Raw genomic sequence first — 19,555 nt, 5'->3', positions numbered from 1 at the left:
TTATGTGGAAAAGTCAGGGGCAGAGTACATCAGGGAGCAGATAAAAGGTATTTCAAACTGTATTCTTCAGATGCAGGATTTTCATTGTGGTTTCACAGTAACTAAGTAGATGAACATGAAAGTTAATTGACTCCAAGCTGCAGAAAGCTTTATTACATGCCTGTTGGAACTCCACCTCTCCCAAAAGTAAGCCAAAACTAAAAGGGAAAAGGTACAGCTAACAATGGATGTCATGTACTTCAGAAAGTTAGATTCAAGGCCCAAGCAGACAAATTCACAAAGAAAAATCCATCTAGGGATACCAAGTACAAAGATCCTAATTCTGCCTCTGTTAAGTCTGAGAATTGAGAGGATTTTCCCTAAGAATTATCACTGTCTACCTGCCTTGTTCTTACACTTCTCACCATCTGCATCCCATTGCCCATCATTCTAAGGATGCTCACCTTAAACGGACCTTTTGTCTGGTCCGGTATGATCACTGGTATGTTCTCTTTGTTGCATTTCTAGAAAGGTTCCTTGAGGACTGCCTTGACAGTGACACCTTATTTTAGTTCCCTTCTGTACTGGGAAATGCTTTAATCCAAATGTAATGTTAGATGTCAGGGAGAGAAGAAGGGGAGCTTGACTAGAACACCTAAGAGCACATCACCCATAAAAGACTTCAAACTACTTTCTGTCCAGCCCTGTGCAAGTTTTCATTCTTGTGTTGTATCCAAACCCACGAATGTTCCCTTTCATTTTAAATGCAAAATGCCCCTTAAAGGAAAACAAATGTTTTAATTCTTCTATACACTTATTAAATAACATAATTTTTTGTAAATTTCAGTGCCACTTCCAATAAAGCTCACAAAATTACTTCTAATACTCACTTTGAAACTTAGAGTATTACCCCTTTTGCTCATTTTTTTTACTGATGATTATAGTTTGTTATGAACATTTCCCAGTGATTTCATAACCTCACCCTATTCTCATTCTGAACGCTAAGAACTCATTTTAAAATTTCAGAACAGTTTCCAGAGACCATGAAGTCCAAACTGCTGGCATTATCTCAGGTTAGGTCAGAAAGAAGAATTTTCATTAGACACACATTCACTCCAAAGCTCAAGGGAGAAAGAAAAGAGCATACCTTTACCACCCTTCAGTAAAGTACAGTAGAAATACAATTCTAGGCTAACTCATACTGGTCATACCACACATCTTTATCTGTATTAATGGTTTAGTTTCTATAACTTCTGTACTAACTGTAGCTCTGCAGATGTCAACATACCTTTTACTGTTTAGGCATTCCTAACTCAGCCTGGGGATCACCAAAGGTATTAGACCTTGAAAACAACAGGGAAATGACAACACATCTTCAGACTTAAGAGCTAATTAACATGAAATATTTCCAAGGGACATTGTTCAGTCTGCAGGGTTTTTTTGCAGATTTGGTCTGTCCATAGAAGTGGCTAATTATGCCAAATACTAATTGCAGGGTTGATGTTAGACATGGACAGCACTCACAGAAAAGCCACACAGCTTTAAATCAAGGCAGTTAAACGAGTTAGGTGTTTCAGTAGCAAGAAGGTCCACTGAGTTCCCCAGTCACATCCTCAGCTGAGTGGAGTCGTTTTCCTCCCATGTCCCTCTTCACCAGTCCCTCAGTTGGTTTATGAAGCCGTATCTTACACCACACACTGGCACACAAACTGTTTTAAGCTAGTTTTGCTTGAAATCGTCTTGAAATGTCCTCTTAGACAAGATCATTAAACCTCAAAACTACCTTTAAATCACACAGGACCCCAGCCAGAAATTAAGAAATATTCAAAACCATGCCTTTTTATCACATCTCTCATACCATACAAAACACAGCCCATTAATATATTAAGAAAGTGTTGTAGGCATTTAAAAGTTGTCAACATGCACAAAGTTAACAGAAATCGAGACTACATAATCTTCAAAGAAACATTTTTTCAGTTCCTTACATTAAAACTTATTTTCAACTTGTTTAATAGAGTGGTAGGTACATTGATACAGTGTTTCTTCACAGACAGAGAAAAAAAGAGAGCAAGATTCTTTGCCTTAGGGAACTGCCTTGAACTGAATCTAGTCCAAAGGCAAGGCTCAGCCCGTCTCCCCCAAAACCTTGGAACAATTTGTAGCTCTGTAGGTTAATGTTTCATTTGAAGGGACATGACAATCTAGCAGATTAAGGGTTCAGTGCAATAGCTCAAAGTTCTTCATCTCCCTCAGTGGTATGGTGAGTCTAAAAGCAGGGAATGTTAATCTTGCTTTTTTTAATTTTTTTAAAAGCCATCAATAAGAATCAGTTTTACATTTCTTTAAAGCTTTCCTTAAAGGCAAAGGGAAAGGTGGGTTTCGCTGTTTACTTTTCATAGTATTGAAACCATTGGTATTAGGCATATACCTACCTAGACTGTAACTACCCATATTGCATTACAACAAACTGCTGAAACAACCTAACAGTAGAAAATAAATCCAATATTCATCAAGTTTGCATTTAGACAGACTGTTTTTACCTTTTCTCTATCAATCACCAAAGCATAAACAAAACTAGTCCAAGATGTTAAGTTTCCATTCAACTATAAACTGATTTTCAGGCTTGATGTATATACATAGCTTCTTTTATGCTTTGTTTACAGAAATTCATTTATCTGCCACACTAGCTTATTTGGTAAAACATCATTAGCAGTAATGGAACATATTTCACACAAAAGCCATTATCTTTAGCCTAAGCTGCTGTTAAAGTTCAGAAGCCATTAATAAAATGTGGTGATTTCTTATGTGACTAATGGTAGACCACATAAGTAGCGGTACTTAAAAGATAAGTATTAGTAGCTCCATTGGACATAGATTTATCATTAAGCTGCTGCTATTATGTACATGCCTGGCAAAAGCAGGACTCAGTATTCAACACAGTATTAGTTATAAAAAACATTAGTGGTGACCAGCTTGCTGCCCAGACCACTGGCAAGGTACAGAACCTGCAAAAACCACCGTTAAGTGATATTACAGCACATGTAGAGTCATCTCATACAAGCACACCACTACACTACAGCTAGAGACAGCACAGTCACAACTGTCTGCTGTGGATGAACGGCTGAGCTCTCTCAATGCTACAAGTATTAGTCATATACAGCTCCTATTATTGAGGGGAAGATCTCATTTAAATGGTCAGACAGAGACACAAAGTATCAGGAACACTGCCCGATAGGCTCCAGTGTTCTCTGCCAGAATTTTTTTGGTTAGACTAGTGTCATCACCCTTTTCATCAGTTCTGAGCTACTTAGGCAACTGAAGTAATTCCTCTAGCTCTTTTGAAAGTCTTGTCAGTGTTTTGTTTAGGGGACCTCTTTGGGCTTTCCTTCCCCCCTCCCCCCCACCTCTACCCCATCCCCTTTTTTCTTGGAAAAAAAAAAAAAAAAAAAAAGACATTGCTTGAAAACCAATTATGCAGCTGCCACCAAATGATACCCATTGAAGTCAGCAGGAGCTGCTCTTACGCAGAGGCCTTTAACAAGGGCCCAAGCATTTACAGTGCTGAAAGCCTTTGTGCTCTATACCCTAAGTGGATGAAGGCAAGCTATGCAGGGTGCTCATTCAAAATTAATACTACATCAGGAAGTGGATGAGGGAGAGGGAAAGCACTTAATAATTGATCCATGGTTTGTTTTCTGTGAATTCTGAAACATCTTTATGTGTATGTTTGTTTTGGTTTGCCTTTTTGTGTTTGATTTTTCAAGCTAGAGAGTTTTTAAAGAAAAGTTCTGTTAATAGAACAGAGTGAAACAATTACAAGAGAGCTCCCAAAGCAGCGCTTTGATAACAGTAACTGCAGAAAAATACCTACCCAGAAGCAACACAGAGATGGAAGAGAAAACAAGGCAGGTTTTATCCAGACAAAATACGACTACCTTCTCACTTTTAGAAGATGACATTCTCAAAGGTATATACCTTCTGCTTTTTGAACAACTGGTGTATTCCACTCCTGTGATAAGTTACAGGTTTCTCTTCTCACCACCATTTATACAGAAATCCAATCCCACCCCACAATGCAGTCAAAGCCCATCCTTCCAACTTCAAACTCCTCAAGCTAGGACTGTAATCCTGCTTCCATGCACAATTCTGACAGCACAGCTACAACAAAATTGTTCTACCTTGTTCTGTAAATATCAGCTGCAGTCATTTTAAAGACATATTACAATGGCAGATTGCAACAAGGTAACATTTTAGAATAAACAAAAATCCAACCCTAGTATGCTAAAGAGATTTAAACAAATAGCAGTACTCACTTAAGTTCTGATAGGTCTCAAAGATACAAAAAAAAAAAAAAAAAAAAAAAAGTCCCACAAACTCTCAGCTTAAAATACTTAGGACTTTACAGTATGCTTCTCACTAGTACAGCAGCAGCAACCACCAGCCTCTTTAAATTTAATTTCAGTCCTATTCTCCAGCCTCAAGCAACATCACCGAGACCTTACGCTTCAAGAGCAACAAGCCTTCCACGTGGTTCAAACAGGAGAGACAGAACATGCCTCAAATCTTTGCTGACCATGCCAGTCTCCACTATAACCCCATCCATTCCACCTCACCTAATTCTACATAGCTCAGTCCTGTAGCAATAGTTTATGAAGCTAAAATGTGAAATTCTGTGTACCAGAGCTAGAGTTGCGTATTCAGTTTTGATATTCACCAGCCTTACAGCTTGACATATCAACTAAAAAGGGATTATGTCTGCAGGTGTTACTTGGTAGCTCTTGCACCAACACCAAGGCTTGCTGTTTCAACAGGAGATGCTTGTGCACTACACCGAAAAAAGGCACACGTCTATGGAAAAAAAATTGTTTGGCAAGTAGGAAAAAGTGCCTTTTATAATGGAACAAATAATAATTTTATAATGGAAAAAAAAAGCCAGTGCTGATTTTCATACTTCCTTCCCACTCTCCTATGGACTGGTGGCTGGACTCCAGTAACAAAGCCAGCCAACTGCCCCTGTATAAAGCCCTCTCAGAGCATGGTAGTAATCATGCAGGGGCTCCTTTGGGCTAGCAGCACAGAACCCAGCTGAGCTTTCAATTCCAGGTGACAGGAGTAAGAATAGGCATAGACATATAGTGAGACAAAAAAAGGGCTACTTTGGGGAATGGAACAGAGAGAACCACCTCTACAAGCTAGAGCACAGCACAAACTGAAAGGAGGGCAAATTCAACAAGAATCAGGTATTTACAAGAGGCTTGGTCATTTCAGGCAGTACTCAGCTGCTATTGACAAGAAAACCACAACTAACAGTGGAGTCAAGTATATCAACACTGTCATTTATTAGGCATTACATTTAAAATACATGAAATACTGGATGATAATGGGTTCACTAGAAATCCCACCCATGCACAAAGTTCTGGGATGAGGAAAGCTGAATGCAAAAGCTACTGTTACCCACAGCTGTCCTTTTGCCTCTGCGAGAGGTTAGCACCTCTGCAGAACAGCTAACAGAGCCATGAATCTATGGGGCATAGCAGTACCTCCAACAGAAAACAAGAACAGCCAGATGGAAGTCACAACTCATTCACCTGCTACATCAGAATCCTTCAGTATCAGCCTCATCAGGATTGGTATTTATGGGTTTCTTTAATATGCAAAGCTATTAGCTGCATCTGTTCAGGAGCTACTTCCTTTCCCACATGTATGAGAGTGCTTTAGGAAAAAATGAAGGAGAGCAGAGGCCAGCAAGGATGTAAACCATGTAAAAATATAACTGGCTTGTGTTCCTGACAAACACACCAGTTACTCGCACAGAAAAGATCCTGTAGAATAAAACATTGATTCAGATGCCACCACAAACCTTTTGACTACCCAGGTAGTGGGTTTACCTACCTTCAAAATAACAGGACACTTTTTAAGAGGAAGGAGACTGATTACATACAAAAGAAAGCAACATTTTTAAACCACACACAGCCCCACATGGCTGAAGTGGTAATACTGCTGGTGACCATGCCAGTGCTTCCAGCAGCAGAAGAATAGTAAAATACAGCCAGAGGAAGATCAGTGCAAAAAGTCCTTCTGTGCATGCAACAGCAGTAAGATGGGTTTCCAGTCCCTTCAACTCCTGCTTTTAGGCACATAAGTCAAGGAACTTCTGCTCTAGCAAGTCAGGAATTAACTATTTTTAAATGCAGTGATATTCATATGCATATAAACATACATGCATATAAATACACATGAATATATATGAAATAGTGTTATGCATGCATGTGCTATTTATATAAATGTATTCCCAATATTAAATGCATACTAACCTTTTGTTTGCAACAAAGCCATCAAAAAAGGTACTACTTAGGAATAGATGATCATGATAGACTCTCTTCAGAGAGGTCATTTGCTACCCCTTCCAGCAGGCAGCTCCAATGAAGTACCTTATTACAGGGAGTGGCATGGTGTTAAGAGTTATGGGAAGGAAAAGAAATCTGAGAGATAGATGGAGCTGTCAACCTAAGTTCAAATTAAGTGCACCTTACAATAAACTTTGTAGACTATCACCATTCTTTCTTTCTCCAACATCACTGAGCAATTAAGAGAAAACAGATAATAACCACAAGTCTTACTAAAATAGAGAAGATCCAAGTGCACTGGAGGAACATCCCGAGTAGCACATATGCCTACATAATAGTCCTCACCAGACTGAGCTAATTACCAACATACATCATGTCTGGTACCTCTGTGTACTCTGCAGTCTGAAACCACCTTACCTGGAGTTGAAACGGGCTCTGCTTGCCCAAACACTTTAAGTTGATCTATACAGGCGAAGGAGGAGACGGTCCTACCATCTTCCCACAAGTCATTCTTGCAGCCAAACAGTAAGTCAGTAGACACTGACCCAGACGAGAGTTCTCAGTCAGCTCTGGTAACTGACTGCTGGCAGTCCACTGAAGCTGTACTAACACATTTAGTTCTGCAGCCTTGTGCCAGCCTCAGCCGTTCGCAGCCCCCCCGCTGTCATTCTGACAGCAGAACTGGCGAGGCAGCACACCAAAACCAGCCATGAAATCACTGCCATAACCAGGGCAGAAGTGGCCCTGCTATGGAAACAGGTCCTCCCAGCTGTGCAAAGAAAAAAAATAGAATTACATTATTATGAAATCAGTGAGACTTCACATGCCCCTGGATGCCCACAGAAAGGGAAGGAAACAAAAGGAAACAAGCAATATTGATTAAAAACTAGGCCTTAGTTATTTTTTAACTGCGGTCATACATATTTTATATTCACATATACATGTTTTTACAGCCTTCACATAAATCAGATGGCTTAACTTTCATCTAGAAATGGATTACGTAACTCCTTGGAAAACAGGGCTTCTAATTTTAAAAGTTTTCCTCTTTTTTATATTATATATTTAATTATTTCATTGTTGTTGGGGACTGACTGAATTCACACTTATTCCTTTAGACACACACCCACATAAACTGACAGTCAGGAAGACAACTTTTCCAAAATGCTATCTTTTACCCACAAGGAAAAAGGAACCCTTCTGTTTTCGTATTTCAGTGGCAAAAATTAAAATTAAAAATCTGAAACCCTTGCTTTGCATACGGTAGAATACCCCAGCATACGCCCAGTTTTCTAGCCTGAAATACTCATACCACACTGAATTGCAAAGACAGACTTGACAGTTCTTCCACAAGGTGACACGGCTAATTGCAGCATGGCATGAAACAATAAAACCTTTGCCATACATTATCTGTGAATTTTTTCCCTCAGTGTTTCTGCCTTCGTATATAAACCCTTTACAGCACATAGAGGGAACCCCCTTCTAGTTCTTTTTAATCGCACCTGGTGGGAAAACAGAATGCAGCAGGAGAGATGCAATTGAGGGAGAGAGAAGCACTGAGAACCTAGCCTCACAAAGGCAAATATATACTCAGTGCATGGGTACATAAAGCAAAGGTGTCTGACAAGGAGAACCTGTGATACAAGCTCTGACAAAATGACAGATACCAGGCGGGTCTGCCAGGGGTGACACCCCACAGACAGTGCTGCTGCGTCTTTGCTTGGGGCACCAGAGGTCAGTTGGGAGAGTCTTCTCTCTTGACACACAGAAAGTCCTGACATAAAATAATGTCCTGCATCATGGAAGATCTGCCCCTAGATCAAAGTAAATTAAGCTGGACTCTCATTAAATATAAGCTACGGACACTAGGAAACACCCAGTAGGCTGATTTATTGCAAGCATCCTTGCAGTCTCGTTTATATCATATCCATCACCCAATAACAGTAGCTTACTGGAGCTAGGACAGCAGGCATACTCAGGTTTTGACTCATTAACACTATACTCAGGAAAACAAAACAGAAGCCTCTATGAACCTGAAATATATCTAAAAGCCTCTAGTCTCCTATTAACTCTTTCTTTGAATAAAATACTACAAAGAAGCATCAAACACTTTTAGAAATAATTTTACTTGCCTATTAAGGAGAAAGAGTACGTATTTAAGCAGAGGTTCTGACAGTTCTTTGATTTTTCCATAAAAGGTTTTGCTGTTGAGAAAAACAGATGGCAATAGGTATGGAATAGGTATTCAAACTGTTTCCATAGCATGCATTTGTCTCGTTGCAAAAAGAAAAGAAAAAAAAAATCTCCCATCACCACAGATCAGGAACTCGGCTTGAAATGATTTTCAGTATTATTTGATATAATGGAGCCTTCACTAGGAGCAGAGGGATTTTCAAGGCCTGGAAGAGGCATATTGATTTTTCCAAGTTCTGTGGGAAATTGACAGTCCATTCATAAGATCCTTTGTGTGTGCTGAAATACTTATTCTAAATGCTGTCCAGAGGAAAGTGACTGGAAAACTGAAATATTAGCCAAAGAATGTGATGTAGAGATTGATACGTATTAAAATGCATACAGCTACTGCCATTTGCCTCATTTATTTTATACAGCTAAAGGAGTAGGACCTGACTGGTTTTAGCATCTCTGCAAGTCAGGCCATCTGGAGGTTATAGGAGATCACACTGAGTCACAGTTTGATACCAAATCAAGAGCCCCTGACTGCAAGTCTCAGTATGTTGGTGACATTTTTAAATGCCAGCATAAGGGGAAGCCTGGACTGCTCTAGATCTCTGTGCATGTAACAGAAGCAGCTACAAAGAACACTGCCAGCAGTGACATCCATCCATACCAACCCTTATATCTGTAGAAAGTCCTGCTGAAATCAGTGGAAATCTATATCCACAGTGATCCACAACAGGGGATATTTTTTGGCAGAATCAGCAGCACACTCACAAAAAATGGGATGTTTTCCAAACTCGCACAATAGTACCATAGAAAAGAAACAAATCAGGCCTCAAATCAGTAAATAATAATCTATGTTTTCCTGGATTTTGCACTGTACAACTGTAGTGCAATGCAATTCAGTACATTGGTAAAAATGAATAATTTTTTTTGGTTTAATTCATTCTTTATTGCATTGTGACAATATTTGCTGATTGTTAATAAGAAAAGAAGATGGAAACTGGTACAAGAGTAAAAAGTCACTATTGAATGCTAGATAATGAAAAAGTCAGATATGTAGAAGAGTTTAAAAAAATTACTGTACTGGAAAGCACTTTAATGGTTAATGCTGACAGTGACTTCTGGGTCATCTCTAACAGAGCTGGGTTACTTTATGAGCTGTTCAGATCCTTGCTCCTGCCTACATCAATAAAACAATTACAGTCCTGTTGACAGGCTACCAGCCATACATTTGAGAAATATGCTACATGTTTTGGGCAAAGCAAACTATGAAGGCTGATTCCATCCTACTGCACTACAGTTTAAACCGAGAATTCCCTAACCAGCAGAATTAAGTCAGGAGATTTCTTTGGGTCAACAATATTCTCTCACCTCCAGTTTTAATTGGAAGAAAAACATTATATTCTAAATGCTTATAGCAAATCTTCACAGGTTACTGCCCTTGGTTAATGGAGTATAAACTGTTCAAGTACATAGACTGAGCATTTAACAACACATCAGCTTCTTGCTCCAAGTTTTTAACTTCTAGTAGCTGTGGTGCCAAAAATAATTTATAATGCTTTTTCAACAACAGTCTATTTGCAGGAATAGGGCTCAAAAGAAAAGGAAATGTTGTTTCACTAACAGTAAGCCCAAGTTTATTATGCTCTACTAATCATTAACTATCGCATCTTACAGTCTAAAGGAATAAATTAAAGTTTGCCAAGAAGTACTTCAGGATTATCATAATCTATGGAACTAGGTCTTAGACAGCGTTCTTTAAGAACAGATTACATACATTCAAAATCCTGTCCACTTCAAAGGACAAAGTTCCTTATATTTTTCTTCTTTCTACTCCCCACACACAGAAAAAAAGAGCCACCCAAAACCCACAGCAAACCACCTTCTCCACCACATTTTCTCTTTGAAAATTACCCTACATCTATTGCACTGTCTGAGAAAAATTGGGTGGGTTGGTTGGTTTTTGTCCCCAAAAATTTATTTTCTGGGTTCCCATTTGGAAAAAAAAGCCTTACTTCCCCAGTACAGCTCATGCTTGCTTTCCCTGTGTGCCTATTATATCATACACTATATAGTTGAAGATGTACATACAATAAATTTATTACCAAATAAATAAATTTACCAAAAAGTTTGTCATGAAAACACTATCTTAACTGAATAAAGGTAGCATGTGCACCTTTAAATTGAACATTACAGAACATGGATATGTTGCTTTTATTAAGAAAACATTATCAATATGCAATAAGGGGGACGGAACTAAGACCAACGATAACTTGTTTTGCACATACAAATATTCATTAAATGCTTCACTTGCAGAAGTATTATGTTGGGGCTGCCTGTACTCTGGGTGCCATTCACATGCATCAGCTTTTCTCTGACTGGGACACTAAAGATCCAAAATTAACTCTTCAAACTTTGAGATAGACGTGCCACCATGTAAAACTTGCTATGACAATTCAATCAAGGTGGGAGACTGGTTAATATATTTACCAAATTCATCTTAACACAGAAGAAAAGCACGTAAGCTGCATTTGATAATTCCAGTAATATTCGCTTGAAGTATGCCGACCTCAAACATGAGAAGTTGCACAATTAATTACAATTTGTTTTTTCTAGCTCTTGTGCCCTTATACTTCTTCAATCTTTTATCAACTAGAAACATCAAATAGCTTAAAACAATAACATATCTACAAACATCTATTTTTGGCAAAACACACACTTTGGAAAAAGGAAACTGCTTCACCCATGCTCCTCATCTATTGCTTTTTGTATAATCAGTGTTACAGCCTGCTACAAAATTACAAAGGAAAGCAGGGCAAGGAAAATTTTTATTCCAAGAATGACCTCTACAAATCTGAAGCAAGTCCTCTGGAGCCAGCAGAGTTACTGTATTTTTATATGCATTTAAAAGACTGGGGCTACATCTGCCAACAGAGACACTGAGGAATTCAGGAAACCCAAGCTCACAACAACGATCTATTACAAAATAGTCATGTATTTTCCCCAAGACAAGCATTGTTCTGTTTCTGGCAAGACCACTTGTGAAATGCTCTCAAAGTTATCCGTGCTAGTAAGAAATTAAAAAAAACAAACACTAAACAAATAAATAAAATCACTTGATCATAACAGGGGAGGGAGAGTGAACAGAATGCTTCCACTTCCACTGCAAGGGCATCTTCCCAATGCAATTGTTTATAGATCAAATGCTACAGAATGCATCTGAAAATGGCATGGAACAAGCTTCACATTGATTTTTTTTCCCCTCTTTTTTTTTTTAAACCGCTGTGGCAAAGGAAAAATTACATAACCAAAACTTCCTTGTGAATATCTGAAAACCAGCTAACATCAGAAAATGATCTTCTGCCCCTTTGAAAACAATCAATCAACAATGCACAAATGTAATAAACAATCTGTTTGTTGTTCCTTAAAGGTCAGTGCACTTTTCCAACACTTTTCCCATAACACACATATTATTTGGTTTTCTCTCCACTATCTTCCTGTAATTCAGAAGACTATTTAGACTCTCATATGGCTGCCATCAAAACCAGCAGATGCCAAGCAAATTAAAACACAAATTATGACTTGTAATATGCTGATATATCATAATTGCAGCATATCTCACAACTTACAGTGAATCAGATAAAGCAAAGGTTTCTGAGGTGTCAAGTACTTTTTATACATCTTTCTGATTAGTCTAGGGTCAGTCAAATCAAGTACAGATTGAAATTCAGAGTTAAACAACAGTATATATCCACAGGTTTGCATCCCATATCATACAGCACAGAGAGCAATTTAAAACAGTTCTTGGAACTAAAAGTAGCTTAAAACTGTCTTGTAGAAGGGGAAAGAATGGAAAATGATTCTTGCCCTTTGGGAAGCAGGGCGGCCTAATTTTACTTCTTGCATTGTACCTTTGACATCATTCTAAATGGAAGTCTAAGGGGCAAGGGGGGAGGAAGCATTGTTTGCTTTCTTTAACTACAGAAAAATGTTTTCTGTTACCATATACTACAGCTGGTTTACCTAGACAAAGACATAAAGGCTCATAAAAAAAGCACTATTTCAGCAGCCTAGAGAGGTAGCAAATATAATAAGGTGCTTTCACACAGGCATTATGCTACTCAAGTTAAAGCACAGGTGTGTGCCCTAATGAACAACCAGCAAAAGAATGGCAGCTGTGCAATGGAAAGGGAGGAACAATACTGAGTTCTAACTTTTTATTTAGATGTATTTGTGCCTATTTGGTCTCAGTTCCTAAATCATACTTCGGCAACTGCAAAAAAAGCTTTCCTTTTCCACAAAAGCATAGTAATCTCATAAAATAAGGTTTTCCAAACAAACACTTCCATAATACTTTAATACTGAATTTCCAAAAAATTAACCTTGCAAATATACCCAGAACATTAATTACGCATCACCTCCACAGATAATACTGTCTTCTATAATAGTATGAAACACAATTAGACAAGAATACACTACCTGGGGTGGAGCAAGACTGAGAACTATCTCACAAAGAGCATACTGTCACCTCCAGTTACAACTATGTATAGAGCATTAGACTGCAACTTTCCCATATTCGTTATTCTAATAATTCAGCTGTGTTTTTTAAGAAATAACAGATTTGCACAAAACCAGAAAACTGGCAAAAAGGTTTGATAATTTATTTTGCCCGTATTCTGTGGCATACAAAGCCTCCAAGTTTTTGTAATATCTTCAGTTAAAGCAGCATGTACAATCATTCCACACATAATTTGAGCAGATCCATAATATTCCTCTGTTCAAGGCACTGACAATTTTCTTGTCAAAACCATTACTCTTCCAACTCAGTTCTCTGTATTTTTAGTCCATTGTTTTACGATGTAGAATAGAGGTAGCTTCCTGTTTGCTTACAAAAAAATTTTACAAGGTTGTGTTAAAACCACTATATAATAACGCTCAGGTAGGAGTTTTAACAAAGGTGTTCAGGAATCTTGCAAACATGGAAATATGCAGGAGAGTTTCATGGGGTTAATACAACGACCTCTTCACCATTTCAATCTGTTTACAATGATTACGTTAGTGGCTATTTTTGATTTGAACCGAATTTACAGTTTTCACCTACAGCTTTTCTGGCCCAGTTTCATGACAGGCTATTGAATGGTTTGCTATTAATTCGGTAAAAACAACATTAAGATGTATTCTGCAAGAGTAACTGGCTACGTTTTCAATCCAAATCATGCGAGACATGGTAATAAACGCAGGCTTCCTCATAAAGAGATTACAATATTCTGAAGAAATTACTAAACTCAAAGTGCTTTGTCTCCGTGGATTTCAAGAAGTTTAGCCAAATACACAAATGACATAATTAGCATTCTGCAAAAGGGAAATCTGTAAGCAAGGGCCACACATCAGCCAAATGGCAGAGTGGGTGATATACTCAGGTCTTCAGATAGCATTCCAGCAGTATAAAGCCAGGTGGCCTGGTGAGATATCCTTTAACCCTTTCAGTTACAAAAGGAACATCTGCCCTCATGCAAAAGCTATGCCGCATCAGCCTCAACAGCACAGGAATAAGAAAATGACTAGCCACAAAACACCTAAAACATACTGCTTCCTCACTTGCATCATCCACACATTAACCTTCAGAAAATAACATGAAGGAAATTACAGTGTATATAGCTTCATATAGACTGATGGCGCCTGAAGGATCAAGATAACATGTTTATGTATATTCCACCATAATCTCCCTTTTTTAGTCCAAGGACACAGCACGCAAATGTTCCTCACGCTATTCTGTTCCCTGCTGAAAAACATCTGTGTTCACAGCAACATATGCCCATGGGAATCAAAATGAAAAAAAAAAAGACAAGTGAAAAGAGCCATGGCAAACTCAGCCACTAAAAACGGAGTAAACAGTACAATAAAAACAGCTATTATAGGGTCAGAATACTACAAAGCTTGCAACCACTCATCTCCACAGGTCGGTCTTGGGCCAAGTAAACATTGACACAAAACCTCAATCAACTTCACTTACTTAAGTAAGCAGCTTACTCTCTTCATCAAGCAAAGGTATTTCAGTACCAAAGTGCAATTAATCAAAACTCCCATCTTCCAAAACATCCTTTTCAGGCATCTTTACTTTCCAGAAACAGTGACATGAGGTTAGCCATGAGTACCTGCTAGCCATATAACCACCCTCCTCTGTTCTCCCCAAGGTGGCAATCACAAGCTCAGTACTGGTTAGGTGGTTTCTCTCCTCTAGGCTTCCCTACCTTCACCCGTAAAACTTCAAGGTGGGGGGGTTTTTTGTTTGTTTTTTCCAGTTCACCTTTCTGGTCCAAAGAAGCCACTGTATCAGATATGTACTCAACTTGCCCTCAAAGACCTTCAAAAACACATTCACCATACTTGAGTTTCTGTATGTTTCTCATAGCTAAATGGAGTACCTCATGAAAAGGAGGACTGTACATCTAAGAGCTTTCACCCAACTTTCACATTCTGTGCATGATAAAACCTCAACATTTATGTTTGTGTGCGATAATGCTCACCCCCTCCCTCTGCGGTTACCAAATTTGGCATACACATCCAACACCAGCTGCCTCTCTTTCAAATCCAACGTTGAGAAGATGCTAGAAATACTATTACAAGCAGGTTACATTTCACTATACAGTTCTGCCTACTCTACAGCCAGTGCTAGAATGGTGCAACAAGATACTGTGCCATCAGGGTATCGAGCACCACAGCCAGGAACCCCAGCAAATGCCCTGCCAAGACTCCCACGGGCTTGCACTTTAGGGATGGGTGGGAATACTGTTTCCTCCATCCTATTATTGCTGCTACTACTACTATGTGTTAATAGCTAATGGTAATAAGACCGTGCCGTACACAACCTCATCATTGTGCAATCATTGCCTTACACAGCGCTGTTCGGAGAACTCGAGCTACAATCTTTTTTTAAATTTTTCATATTTAACAGGGATATCAGCACGAAAACATGCAGATCAATTCGTTCTCTAGGCCTGGGTGTCTAGCTGCTCCCGCCCCCACCACAAGGCAGACGAGGGGGAAGGAGGGAGGATGAAAAAAGGAAAAGGGGGGGGAAAGAAGACAAGAAATCCTCTTCGCACCTACAACAAAAGCAGTTGGGGGGGCCGGAAGGGAAGCGGGATCAGAGCCTCCGCAGGTGCAGGAATGCAGCTCTCCGACTTGCCCGGCTGAGGCGGCGGCGCTCCCGGCCTCGCGCCCCCGGCCGCCCCGCTCAGACCCCACCGGCGGGGCGCGCGCCCAGCTGTCACGCACGACTCCGTCCCTCCCTGCGCGCTTCTGGCCGTACCCGGCCCGGAGCGGCGGCGGGGGAGGAGGAGGAGGCGGCAGAGGAAGACACGAAGCGCCGTGCAACCGGCCCACTTACCCAGAAAATGACATTGAAGCCGAAGATGAAATATTTGATGCAACAACTGACTTCAGGCCCCTTGTAGTGCTTCCCGGACATCCTCTGCGCTCATGAAGACACTTTGCTCGCAGCCAGGGTGAGAATCGGAGAGTGGGGGGTGGGGAAAAAAAAAAAGGTGGGGGGCCGGGGACGACACAGACTAGAAGGAGAGGGGCTGGTGGCGGCGCGGCGGGCAGGGCTCAGCGCCGGCAGCGCGCCGTGGGGAGATGCGGCAAGAGCGGAGCGGCGACGGGGCGACTCCGACTTGCCGGGCGCCGGGGATGGCCGGCGAGCAGCTCCCACCTCCTCTTCTCCCGCATGGAGGAGGCCTCGGCTGCTCGCAGCGGGCGGAGGGGAAGAGAGAAGGAGAAGGGCGGCCGCCGGGGAAGCAGCCGCCGGGAGGCGCCCGGGCAGAGGCGCGGGGCTGGCGGCCGCCACAGCCCAGCACTGCCCTGCCCTGCCGGAGCCGCGAGGCGCCCCGCACAACGCTCCCGCCCGCCCCCGCAGCACGGCAGCCACCGCGCACGCTCCGCGGAGGGGGCGGGGAAAGGCGCGCCACCGAGCGCCCGGCGGCGTGATTGGCGTCCGCCACGCCAATCCAACTGCGCCGCCGCCGGCCCGCGCCGCTGTGGGGGCGGGGAGGGGGCGGCTCTGCAGCACCCCCACCTCTCCCTCCCCCGCCGGCCTCATCCTCAGTGGCGTGCAGGGAGCGCGGTGCGGGTCGGGGGCTGCCGGAGGGGGCGCCCGTGAGGTGGCTCCCGGGGGGCTGGTGGCAGGGGGAGCGGTGCCCGCCGGCCTTTGTCTGCGGCGGTGAGGCGGGGGGCGGCCCGGCTGCTGCCGCCGCCTCGGTTATGTAACGGGGCCGGTGGGCACCGAGGCGGCCGTTGGCGCGGCCCCGGGGGGCGGCCCGCGGAGCGCGTGCGGGGGGCCGCGCCTGTAAGCGCTGAGGTAAACCAGCGCGCTGGGTGTTAGGAGACCGTGAGGAATAACGGGCTCGAGGAGGCCGTTCTTCGTTACGGGTTTGTGAGTCAGAGTCGAGGTTTCTTCCGTCCTACGACACCTTCCTCGGCCGGGCCCCCGGCGGGCTGCCTGAGCCGGGGCGTTGCAGAAACGCGGAGGCGCCGGCCCGAGGGGCTCCGTCCTCCCGACAGCTGGGGCACGGCGCGGGCCGGCCGGTGCCGCGCAGCCGGGCTGCCGTGAGAGATCGGGGCCGCGCAGCGCGGGCAGCAAGCCAGGAGAGCGGCACGGCTCCGGGCGGGCGGCGGGCACGGGGAACAGCAAGACCGTAATTGTACTGGGGAGGTTGCTCTGAATGGGTGCCTTCAGATCACCTCCCACGTGAACTCGTGTGCATACACGTGTGGGAAGACAGGAAGAACTATTTTACAATGTTTTAAAGAGTTTGTATTTTTACATACTCTGAATTTATATTGAAGCTTCTGGCTGTAAAGTTAGGTGGCTTAGTTGTATTCCTATGTTGTTGGGGATTCAGAGCCCGCCTGGTCCAGCATTAACAATATAATTAATAGCATTTCTTTGCTGAAGAATATTATCATTTCAGTGTTTCAAGTCTAGCTGGACCAGGAAATTCTGAAGTGCAATACTCTGAATTCAAATGATTGAATTCTTCGTAATAAATTACATTTTCCATCTCTACAGGGTAGCAAGATAGCACACTTTAAAAGTATGATAGTGTTAGAACTACAAAAGAAAGTCTTTGGTTCAAATAACTTCATATTGGTTATGTGCCTTTTTGAGAGAGAAGGGAAATACTTATCTGTCAGGTGTGGTAGATATTGAGAAGATGATCCATGAAAATAAGCAATGTTACTAGTAAATGAGAAAATAATGCAACATGCCTATACAATTTAACTGTGACTATATAGCTTATTACATGAATGTTATCCCTGTGTCTATTGTTACCACTTTCTTTGCAAGACCATCCATGAAAAGGGTGAATGATTAGTAATACGTAGGTTCTGTACCAGTGAGTAAAAGCACATCACCATTTACAGTAGGGTATGGTAATAATGTATTATATTAAGGTGCTGTTTTTACAAGTGGCTTCAAATATTGGTGACAACCTGTACAAACATTTATAATATTCCTGTCATAACACCCTACCAACACCACGTGTTGGCACCCTTTAGCATTTTAATGCTTCACAGGCAAGAGGAAAATACTGTAGAGTAATATTTATTACAATAAATTCAGTAACAATCTCAGATGGTTTGCCCATTAATCCACTCATTCCCAATCAAAAACTTTAAAAAGATATGCAACCTACATCAATTACAGCATCATATTACATGACTTCACTTGCTTTCTCAATCAGAATAGTAGTATTATTGCCAAGCATCATTTTAAGGCATTTCATGTTGTTCCATCGTCTGATCAGCTTAAGGGCAACTTAGGACGTCTGGTGTAAGCAGTTAGACTGCTCACTTGAAGACGGTGTAGAACACAGAACCCTGTTATTTTTAATTCACTTTGGGTGTACAGTTTCTGTGCAGCCTCAGAAATGAGCAACCAGACAGCAAAGGCAGCAGAACAGCTTTGATGTAGGTAATTGATCTCCAGAATGCCAGCTGGAACAGTCTTCTGCACCTGCAGCAGCCTCTCTGGTTTACAAACACATTTTGTCTCCTGTCCTAAACAAACACGGATTAAAAAAATAATAATAATTGGCTTTGTGTCTTCTCTTGTGGATTGCTTCTTACATTCTTTGGCCACCTAGGTCTGGAAGCTGAGTGAGATGACTGTGACAGCACTTAAAATTCACTGTTAGTTACCAGTCAATGCTGAGTTCCAGTGTGATGTTTTGGTACAAAAGCCTGAGGCAATACTAAGCAGGAATGATAACTATCTTTCCTTGCAGGAAGGCACAACAGTTATTCAAATTCTGTTAGTTTATAGTTCATCTGACTAGTCACAGAGTACTAATGAACAGTATTTCAATGACAAAGCAAGGTGTCTAGTAACAGAGTGCTTTATAACACTAGGCAATGCTTTGATTTACTACTGACATGGGAGAAAAAGTCCCATCCAAATGATTAAATCTACTTCCTACCTCTAAGATGTAGATATCAACAGACTTCTGACCAAAAACTGGCCAAGTCTAATGCTAGTAAGTGCAGGAAGTTTGAGAAGTTCATCTCTTAAAAAGGGTATAGTGCAGACTCTGAAAATCTTCCCACCAAGTAAAGAGCTCTCATCCCAATTCCTCAATTCAATAATTTCTTAGATCCAGCACCTTTGTCTTTGTGTCAGCTCCTGCTGTTTGATCTATGAATTCTTTGACATTTTCCAAGGAAAAAGAAATGCAAATCTGAGTGACTTGAGAAAAAGCTAAGCAGCACATTGAAGACAGGGTGTGCCACATTTAGTGAGATAAAGAATTGTGGTCTAAAAAAGTTTGGTATCTGTGTCCCTAAGTCTCTGGTTATTTCCTAGAGAGTTCATTTTAGTTGAAATTCATAGGATAGCAATATTTTTCCATGAGGAAGCCATATAGCTTTCTGACATACAACAAGATTTGTAGTCAGAGGTAATATCTACCTCAGAATATTTTTCAATGTATCTATCATAATGGCTTGTAATGCCATTTGTGTTCATTTGATAGTTTTTCAACCATGAAAAC

At 41.4% G+C, this 19,555-nt stretch overlaps 1 protein-coding gene and 1 long non-coding RNA gene across 3 annotated transcripts in view; one reads left to right on the top strand and one right to left on the bottom strand.

The window, feature by feature from the left end:
- TSPAN5 (tetraspanin 5) overlaps positions 1 to 16,428 on the bottom strand; it is an 89,037-nt gene extending 72,609 nt beyond the window's left edge. The window contains exon 1 of the mRNA XM_040599008.1: positions 15,895 to 16,428. Within this exon, the coding sequence (XP_040454942.1) occupies positions 15,895 to 15,975 (81 nt within the window). The 5' untranslated portion in view covers positions 15,976 to 16,428. The remainder of the gene's footprint in view (positions 1 to 15,894) is intronic.
- The window catches only part of LOC121090474, a 42,130-nt gene continuing 38,474 nt past the window's right edge, over positions 15,900 to 19,555 (top strand). For both annotated transcript variants that reach the window (XR_005828569.1, XR_005828574.1), the window contains exon 1: positions 15,900 to 16,012. This is a non-coding gene — a long non-coding RNA (uncharacterized LOC121090474). The remainder of the gene's footprint in view (positions 16,013 to 19,555) is intronic.

Source organism: Falco naumanni, chromosome 1 (assembly GCF_017639655.2).
Source record: "Falco naumanni isolate bFalNau1 chromosome 1, bFalNau1.pat, whole genome shotgun sequence".
Lineage (NCBI taxonomy): Eukaryota > Metazoa > Chordata > Aves > Falconiformes > Falconidae > Falco > Falco naumanni.
Note: the sequence above shows the minus strand (reverse complement) of the source record. Positions and strands in the feature narration are given on the sequence as shown.